The sequence below is a fragment of the Curcuma longa genome, chromosome 10 (assembly GCF_044706935.1).
Source record: "Curcuma longa cultivar G26 ecotype Majalengka, Jawa Barat chromosome 10, ITB_CL_G26_1.1, whole genome shotgun sequence".
Taxonomy (NCBI): Eukaryota; Viridiplantae; Streptophyta; class Magnoliopsida; order Zingiberales; family Zingiberaceae; genus Curcuma; species Curcuma longa.
This window is the reverse complement of record NC_133870.1, coordinates 8187101-8196938: the sequence shown is the minus strand read 5'-3', so window position 1 is coordinate 8196938 and position 9838 is coordinate 8187101. Positions and strand designations below refer to the sequence as shown.

General features: G+C 35.6%; 1 protein-coding gene across 1 annotated transcript; it reads left to right on the top strand.

Annotated features, from left to right (window-relative positions):
• Nucleotides 1-214: 214 nt before the first annotated feature.
• LOC141836733 (heat stress transcription factor A-1-like) lies at nt 215-4606 on the top strand. Its single transcript, XM_074724253.1, has 2 exons — nt 215-656; nt 3183-4606. Exons 1-2 carry the CDS (start codon nt 384-386, stop codon nt 4371-4373), a joined length of 1464 nt encoding a protein of 487 aa, XP_074580354.1. The 5' UTR covers nt 215-383; the 3' UTR covers nt 4374-4606.
• The last annotated feature ends 5232 nt before the right edge of the window (nt 4607-9838 follow it).

The following is a 9838-nucleotide window of genomic DNA, read 5'->3' as shown; positions in this document are numbered from 1 at the left end:
TCTCTGTACAAATCTCGATCAGGTCGGGCCGTTACTTTTCCGCGATAAACCGGAATTTGCTCCATCCGACGGTTATGATGGGATTTCTAAATCTAGCCTATCTGGTTCCTTGGATAGGATCAGAGTCATATTTCAATATCTTCTAATTGGATCCACTAAATATAAATGCATTTTTTTTTTCTATTTGATTTTTAATAAAAAATCAATTTATAAATCCGACAGCGGCGATCTCCGACTTCCCTTCCGCCGTCTCCGCCGCCGCCTACTTCCTTCTCCTCTAGGGCTTCCTTTTCCCGTCGGCGGAGAATTGATGCATTCCCTCGGCCTAAAACCTAATCTCGCCTCGATTCTTTTGTGATAATTTGCGGTTCGACGAGGGAGGCATGGACGGCGCTGGAGGAGACGGGGGCGGAGCCTCTGCGAAGGAAGCCGCAGATACGACGGCTAACGCGGTTCTCAGTGTCGGCGCCCCACCCCCGTTCCTGAGCAAGACGTATGAGATGGTGGACGACCCGGCGACGGACGCCGTCGTGTCGTGGGGGCCGGCCAACAACAGCTTTGTGGTGTGGAATACCACCGAATTCGCCAGAGACCTCCTCCCCAAGTTCTTCAAGCACAACAACTTCTCTAGCTTCGTTCGCCAACTCAACACCTATGTACGCCTCTTCCATTGATTTCCTTTTCATATGAAAAGTTCATGCATCCTAATTTCTGGAGACCTTCTGAACCCAAATTTACTTTTTGATTATATGAATTTTGTTATTATTATATGTGATTTAATGAATTTGTCAAAGGTAAACATTTATTATCATTATGAATCAATTTGCCTAAAATTATGCTTTCTAGTCTTGTATATGTGGGGTATCAGCTTGTGGTTGCTAGCTAAATGTCTAGATAAAATTGTTCCCTTATTCCTATATTCTCCGAAATTTTGATAAAGCCTTTGTGCCAAGGGATTGAGTATCAACTGATACATGACTGCTATTGTAAGTGTCTATGAGTCAGACTGGAATTGTTATCTCATCACTATTTTCTCGGAAACTTTGGTCAAGCCCTTGCGCATTTATCTTGTTTGGAGCTTGGCACGGAGTGAGTATCAACTGATCCATGACTGCTGTTATAAACATCTTCAAGTCAGATTAGACAAACATAGGCCTTAGGCCTTGAGTGGTTCACCATCTAAACTGCGAAACGGGAACTTCAACATGGTTTATTCTAGGTGAGACCAATACTAATGGGGCAAATGGGCATCTAGGATATATATGGATTTGGTGTTCTAGTGGGATTAGTTAAAGACAACTCTTAAAGAACATACAAGAATTATAAGGTTGCCTTGAGCTTGGTTCTGAAAATTGTCTCGTACTAGCCAATGGACACTCAACATTTTAAACTGATCAGGTGTAACAGTTGAACATAAGTTCCCCTAAAGTTTTATTTTTCTGTTTTTATATTCTCTGTATCTATGTTTCACCACTTCACTCTTTGTCATTTGATGTTGGATAATTTAGAGGAGAGAAGCGTCTGGTGTTTTGTAGCCGTTTGCTCGTTGGAATAAGAGGAACTCTTACAAGGCTATGGTACAATTCACCATAATTTATCGATTGTGAGTGTTGGGGCGGTTGGTAAATAACACACACACTTGAAGAAAATGTACTAGAGATGTGAATTTTAAGATGAACACTTAGGAATACAATGACAGAGAGAGAGAGAGAGAGAGAAAAAATTACTATTATCAGAAAAGATTTTTTTTTTTTAAAAAAAAGTCACAATAATAGTACATATATAAGGATGACTAGTAGATATTATGGTAGATCAAGTTGAATCAGGTAGAGTGGAATTTGTATTGGGTAGATGCAAAATAAAGAAAACTCTAGTTATTATAATAAAAAGAGTAATAACCGAAGGGCAATATGATTGGACTTTAGTTGAATAATTAGAGTGAAACGTGTAGTAAGGAGACCAATGAACACTCTAGTTAGTGAAATAAAAATTGATTTACTTGATTTTTTAATGTAATTAAAAAAAGTTTAATTGAAAGCACTATTCCTTTGAGTTTCCAATTTTAAAAAATAGAGTGGAAGGTGTTGTGTGTGAAGATTAATGGAAAAAATTGTTAGGTAGTCCTCTCAGCGCAAGTTTTTTTTTATCAACACAAAATTACACTTACTATTATTTGGTATTTACAAGTAGGATGCCATTATTAAAATTAGATCCTTAACACTTCTTAACTTGGCTTAGATCCTATAACCTCTTAAAGATTGGTTTAACAAATTCACACATTGATTGTTAGAGTCGACAAATTGTGTGACAACTTCATTGAATTGCATCTTCTCTTTAATGGAGTGGCAAATGATCTATAGGTGTTTTTCTGTCCCATAGAATGTTAGGTTAAAGGCTATATGCATGCAAGTTGATTTTCACAATACAACTTCATCTTTTCTTAAGAGCAAGCCCTAACTCGATCATGTTTAACCCAAATAAAATTGCATATAGCTAGGATAATAGCCCTGTACTTTGCCCTTGTCCTTGACTTGGCTATAGTAGTTTACTTTTCGAAGAGATTATATTACCTTTCAAAATGATATAGTAGCTCGATAGGGATCTTCTGTCTATGGGAGGTTCTGCCTAATTGGCACATTGTTATACCTAACATTCTGATGTAAAACACTTTTCTTTAGAGCATTCTTCAAATATCATAGGATCCTGAAAGCTACCTCTAAATGATCATGACAGAGGGGACTTAAGAAATTGACTAGTGACTACCTAACTGCGAATGATCATGACATTAGAGTCATTTATATAAAACTGAAATGTCCTGTTATCTAAAAATTTTTATCACGCTTTAAAAAAAAAGAAAATCTGAGTGGTCTCAATAACTAATACTTAATTTTGATGGAAAGAATAACTATGTTAGTTTTAACAGGAGCAATAATTCTATTGGAATTTGCATTTAGGTCTATTCTCTGAATCATAGATAAGAATAATTGTTGAAATTAATTATGAGTAGGATGACTAGCAAATATGCAGTTAGGATATCATTGGCGTAGAATAGTTAATTGTGTTTTTATTGGGAACTTAGGCTTCTTGTTTAGAGTTGTTGCTATCTGGGTTTGCTTGAAATATTTATGCATTCAACCACTAACTTGTAGAATTTCTTAGTTCATGCCCAAAACCTGGTGCAGGGTTTTAAAAAAGTTGATCCCGATCGATGGGAATTTGCCAATGAAGGTTTCCTGAGAGGACAAAAACATTTGTTGAAGTTGATCAACAGAAGAAAATCAACCCATGCACATAACCAGCAGCAGCAGCCACAAACACAGAATACAATTGAGGTGGGAAAATTTGGTTTGGAGGAGGAGATCGAGAGGCTTAAGAGAGATAAGAATGTGCTCATGCAGGAACTGGTTAGGCTGAGACAGCAGCAGCAAAGTACTGATCAGCAGCTAAACACCATGGGCCAGCGTCTCCAAGGTATGGATCATCGCCAACAACAAATGATGTCATTCTTGGCAAAGGCCATGCAGAGCCCTGGATTCCTAGCTCAGTTTGTGCAGCAAAATGACTGCAATAGACGCATTGTTGGAGTAAACAAAAAGCGGAATAGGAAAGACAAGCTGGAGGTTGAAAGCACAATTCAGGATGGCCAAATAGTTAAATACCAACCCTTGATAAATGAAGCAGCAAAGGCAATGTTGATGCAGATTCTAAAATTTGACACCTCCCATGGGTTGGATTCCTTTGGAAACTCGCAGAATTACTTGATCCACAATTTTCAATCCCCTATTGAAGCTTTTGATGGAAGAAGTCCACTAAAGAGGACATCAGGAGTTACACTATCTGAAATGCCTACAAGTTCAAATGATCCCTCCTTACCTGCTAGCTCTGGGTACTGGGCACTGCCCTCATTATCTGTGCCATCTGAAATCCAAGCTTCTAGTGTAGCAAATGTTGCTCCAAATGACATGCCTAAAATGAATGTATCGGGGATCATCACTCCATCCGATACTCACCTTGGTGTCTCAGAAATTTCTCAAGTCCCTTCCATGACGCTTAATGAACTTAATCATAGCTATGTAGGACAGAATGGAGGAACCTTTCCTATGAATCCTATTCCAGATTTCATGAATGAGTTGCATGAAATTGAGACTGAAAATTTTGGTTCTGATGCTGATATGGATGATATGGATATATTGAATGATGATGAGAAGCTTCCAAGTATCAGCGATCCTTTCTGGGAACAACTCTTGACAGACAACCTACTTCTGGGAGATGCTGTAGAGGTTGATTCAGGCATACATGAACCAGAGAATGCAAAGCTAGAATCAGGGATTGGTTGGGACAGTGCTCATGATATGGATCACCTCACAGAGTAGATGGGTAATTTTGCCTCACAGACCAATAGGTAAGGCTGAAGATTTCTGGCACAAATTTATACTTTCTCAAGTCTGACCATTAAGAATGGCTGGATGCAAGTTAGAAATCATGACCATACTCCTGCACTTTAAAATCTTTTCCTGCTCATCTGTGAGTCGAGGAGTATGTGAAAGAGTTTGTTTTTGGTATGTTCAGAATGTTCCACATAATCCACATAATTTAAGATATCATATTTGGTTCAAATCTTCTCTGACATTATCTTTTTTTATCTATCTTGAGATTGATAACAACATAAAGGGACGTTTGAGGTTTCTCTCTTTGAATTTCAGATAAATGTTTTCAATGCATATATGTCATCACCTAGGGCTAGGTGAACCTGAAATCGTATAATGATGAGCTGCTCTATTAACAAGAAGCTGAAGAAAGTGTTGGCCTCTTGCTCAACCATTAGGGTACTTATCTTCTTGGTGATTGAAAGAAACAAGTAGGATTATGTGATTCACCAAGAGTAGGCATGTATATATCTCATGATTGACACAATACTATCTTACACTGCACTTCCATATGAATTCAACTAATCCTTGTCTTTTCTTAATGAATCAAAATTTTATCAATGGTTGAAGGAAAAGCTGAGCCTTACATGATTCATTGCCGCATCAAGGAGCAGACACAATGAACAATAAGGTAAAGTGCACTGAAACACATTTGAATTCTTTATACAAAATAAGTCGACTGATTAAACAAATCATCTGCTACACAGCTTTCAGTGATTTGGTCGAATAAACAATTAAAATGCTTCAGTGATATTTTACTTTATTGCATTTTTAATTGATAAAATATTTAAATGACTGTCAATGTCCAAAGAAAAAGTGCTTTTTTTTCCAACATCATACAATACCTTTCATCCTTTGCTCCACGAATGATACTGCTGCCTGACTTTGCTTATGCTTTTGGAATATTTCTTATATTGAAGGTGTAATTTTGTAAATTGCAAAAAAAAAAAACAATGTTCTCTGTTGCTGCAAGTTAATGTCCTGTGCAGATTTTCATAAGAAAAATAATTATACTTATAGTAGATTTCGAACTGTAAATTAAATATTTATTAATCAGTTGGAAAAATTAAATATATGAATTATAAAAAAAATTAAAAAGGATAATGTATAATAATACTGGATGGGGTGTTTCAAGGGTAAACGGTGATGGTCAAACTATAATTAATGCTCATTGATTTTATAAATTGCGAGGGGGAAAAAGTAACTTATTTTATTTCTAGTTCAAGCTGGAGATCACGTGCGCGCACGTGAACCCCACGCCCCGAGACAAAAGGTTTTTTTTTGATGGGGGGATGCTTATTTTTTAATTTTTTATTAAAATATTAATTTTTTAATTAAAATATTTGATGCTCTCTGCAATAATTAATTTCTTTATAGTACCTTATTTAATTATTTATTTATTTTTAATTTAAAATTTAATACCAACACTTAAGTAGTCCTCTTATTATATCGTTTGACTTAATTTATACGTGCATGTAAATATATAGCATGCTGTCCTCATTATACATTTAATTTACATGTAGTTACGTATTCCAATTTTTTTGTTTACAAATTTTATTTTATTTTATTTTTTGCTCTATAAAACGACAAAAAGATGATCACATATTATTATACGACAAGTTGATTTTTTTTTTTAAAAAATAATAATAATTACAAAAGCTATCGACACGTTGAATTAAAAATAATAATAATAATAATAAAATCTAATTGTGGTGGTTGATGAATAAATACTGAGAATCTATTCAAGTCAATCACGCAAAGGATTTAGGAAAGGTAATTAGTGGTGGGGTGTTCATTACTCAGTTGAAATTGGAGAATATTAAATGAATAAATAAATACTCGACTTTTCGATTCAACTCGATTTGTTTATACAATTTATTAATTTTTTTTTAATGTTTTGGCGTTTTACCGAACTACATAATCAAATCAAGTTTCTATACATATAATGCCCAAATCACATAATATATTTCTAAAATATCACAATAAGTAATTTTATTTAAAACTGATTGATAGAATTAAAAAATTTTAAATTAAAATTAATATATTATTTTAAAAATCTCTTTAATGTATTTATACCAGTGGATTTAATTAAGAATAGTAATTTTTAAATTTATAAAGAATCAATAAAATTTATCATATATTCATTATAAGACTTACAATGATATTTAATAACTAATTAATACCGCTAATGAATTCTTAAGACTCCTTTTATTCAATTAAATTTTATTTTAGTATATATAGATCAATTTTCCTTTGAAATTGACTAATAGACTTAAAGAATTATGAATCCCTCAAATCAAAATAAATATACTTTAAAAATTTCTTTAATATATTTATAATTTTGAATTAAATTTAATAGTGTAGATTAAGAATAATGAAGGTTTGAATTAATAGAGAAAAAATTTAAAGATTCTTAATTTAAATGATCAAATTTAGATTTAAGAATATAAATATGTTAAAAAGATTTTTTTTAAATATATTATTTTTAATTTGGAATGATTAAATTTTTTTTATTCTATATATATATATAAGTAAATTGAGTATGTGATTTAAAACAGACAACCGTGGATGCAGTGTGGGTCGCCGCCCGGGAAATGCGGGCGCGGAGCACGAACATCGCCTGCAGTGTGTGCAGTGGAACAGGGGCAGGGGCAGGGGCAGCCGCCCACCTGCTGCTGCTGCATGCCGCGCCTTTGCAGGCTCGGAGACCGCGCTCACGTGCACTCCACACCCTCTTCTCTTCTGTTCTTCTCTTCGACTGCACCTGCACCTGCACCTGCACGAACGCATGCAGAAACTAAACTCAATTTAATTAACTTTAATTTGCCATTCAATCGTTTCTCTATCAATTTAAGCAAGGCTGCCTGCTACGGTGCATACAGTTTATGTAGTTAATCAAGTATGCATGGGTCCATTCTTAATTATGATTTTTGTTTCTGTTGAGATCTGCACCCAAACACTTCGACCGTCTTCTTCAGAACCAGGATCTCTTGAGGCTAAGAAAAGACTGGAGAGAAAGACCTGCAAGCACCACGAAGAAGATGAGAGGGAAGGCTAGGTGTGTCCTGCCACGACCACTCCGATGCTTAAGTCAGTTTTGTGGAGGAAGAAAATGGAGATATGGAGAAGCGTAGTGTGTGATTTTCATACCTCTCTCCGGTGACCAACTGACCTTTTATATAGTTTGATGCTGTTGGGTCACATCAGGGATGTGATGAAAGTCCCATCGTCGTTATGAATGTGTCAGGGTATGACCAACACTAATGTCCCATCGCTGATTAGCATTTAAGAGAGCATGTTCCGCTATCTATCGAAGATTTGTTATGATGATACGCAGGGGTGTCAAAGGAACATTCATAGCCGTACGATAGGGGGAGTGGTCTTTTTCCGTATGGGAATAAGCTAATGCTGTGCGGGACCTTGGGATGAGCGGTTCGGCTCGGCTGGAATGTATACGCCCGAGCTGAGCGGGTTCGCTCGTGCTAGGAGGAAATGCTGTGGGCGGTAAAGGGCCGAGCCGCATGGATCCACTCAAGGCACCTGGTGGTATGTTTGATTCGGGAATGAGAGCTGAAGCGATCTCGCTCGAGTCCTGTGAGAAGACGGGAGTTAGTATAAGACGTATCCGCGCCGAGTGAACTGGTCACTGTTCGACACTAGCGTCCCGACAGTGTATCCTTTGTGAGGGCTAGATTAGGCGATTAAGGCGGCCGCGACCTGGTGGTTTCATAGGACTCGGCTCGGTCCCTTCATCCAGTCTCGAGGGGAGGACTCGACTCGCACCCGACACCTTTCGTCTGATTCGACTAACCGGGCTCGACATATACACCCATAACAATTTTATTACAGATTAATTTTTTTTCTAATGAAAAGATAATTAATATTGAAATATTGACGATGAAGTGATGCTCTGTTTACAATGTTTGATTTATCTTTGATGATCGATGAAAAATTTTTATGAAATCGAACTTGCTAGTCACTTTTAGAATTAATATCAATTTAAAGAGTTGAATATTTGAATTATAAAAAATTATAAATCATAGAAACTAGAGTTCCGGTGAAAGCACATTTCTTCTGTATGATATGATCTTACCGATAATATTATAACATCCTTTTAGCTAAATTAGAAGGGGAGTCTCAACTCACCAATAAAATTATGGTTATGAAAATATCCTCTTTGTATTGCGGAATAAAATTATGTACAATAGACCTAATGCGTATGGTTCAACTCTTCTTCGGGATCCCATTTCAACGAGAGCTTCATGCATTAGATTACCCTTTATCCTTAATTTTAGGGGGTGTTTGGTTTAAGGTTCTCCAGATGTAAATGTTCAGTTGAGTTCTTGAAATTTGTGCAATGGACATCATATGGGTGTTTGGGTTTAGATGGTGAATGTACATATGAGGTTGGGGTAACTGAAAATTGGGGGTTGGCAAAAAGGACCTGTGGAGGTCCTTTTTGCCAACCTGAAAATTCAAATTACACATATACCCTTGTAAAAAATATATAAGGATTTTTTTCAAGTTTTTAGTAAGGATAAATAAGTAAATGGACATCTAAAATACAACTCAACCTCATATTCACCAAACACTCCATTTACATTTACATTTTCTCAACCTTTTCTCAACCCCAATTATACATTAATATTTACATATTTTCAACCCCAACTTTCCGTTGAAAAAATACAACTTAAAACCAAACACCCCCTTAGTTTAATTCGTATTAACTGATAGTCGATGCACCAAACAAATCTTTACATTTCCAATATTGTTTTGTTTGGTTAGATTCTCGCTTCATCGTAGGCTTTTTAGCTTATAGAGTCCACCATAAAGCTATACGATAGTTCAAACTAATCCTAATTTGATATATATGACTATTTGAGTTGCACCGAAGGGTAAACTTTGCTATATCGATGATGGGCTAATTACTATTTTGATTGATGGCGAAGAAGTGAGCTCGATCGAGAGAAGTGAAAATTGTGCAACATGTAGAGTAATTAAGACTAAACTTCCCATACATCCCTTAAAATAGGTTTCAAAAGTAGTCTTAAATGATTCGAGCCATTGAAAACTAGTTAGGTCAAAATCATTTCACTTAACTTGTTAAGTAATTTTCAAATTAATGATCGAAGAATAGTTAATATATATATATATAGGTTCGATAGATTTCCTTTTCGATCGTATGGAGAAGAAAGATCTAATTAGGTGATACCCTTACTTATATGAGATTCACAAATATAGAGTCATTATTTTTATTTTTAAGAATAAAGTTATATATAAATCAAGGTAATTAGCTAAACTTACAATAAAGGCATGAAGTTTAAGATAGATTTAGAAATTATCTTCTTTTTTTTCTAAATAGGCATTTAGGAGCTAGCTAGTTAACTCATCGATCTAACTAGACCCGACTA

What these genes read in the sequence shown, in the direction of transcription:
- LOC141836733 (XM_074724253.1), top strand. Translation starts at nt 384, where the DNA reads ATGGACGGCGCTGGAGGAGACGGGGGCGGAGCCTCTGCGAAGGAAGCC. An exon ending in TTCGCCAACTCAACACCTAT is followed by an intron (nt 657 to 3,182) that starts GTACGCCTCTTC and finishes AACCTGGTGCAG; the next exon opens with GGTTTTAAAAAAGTTGATCC.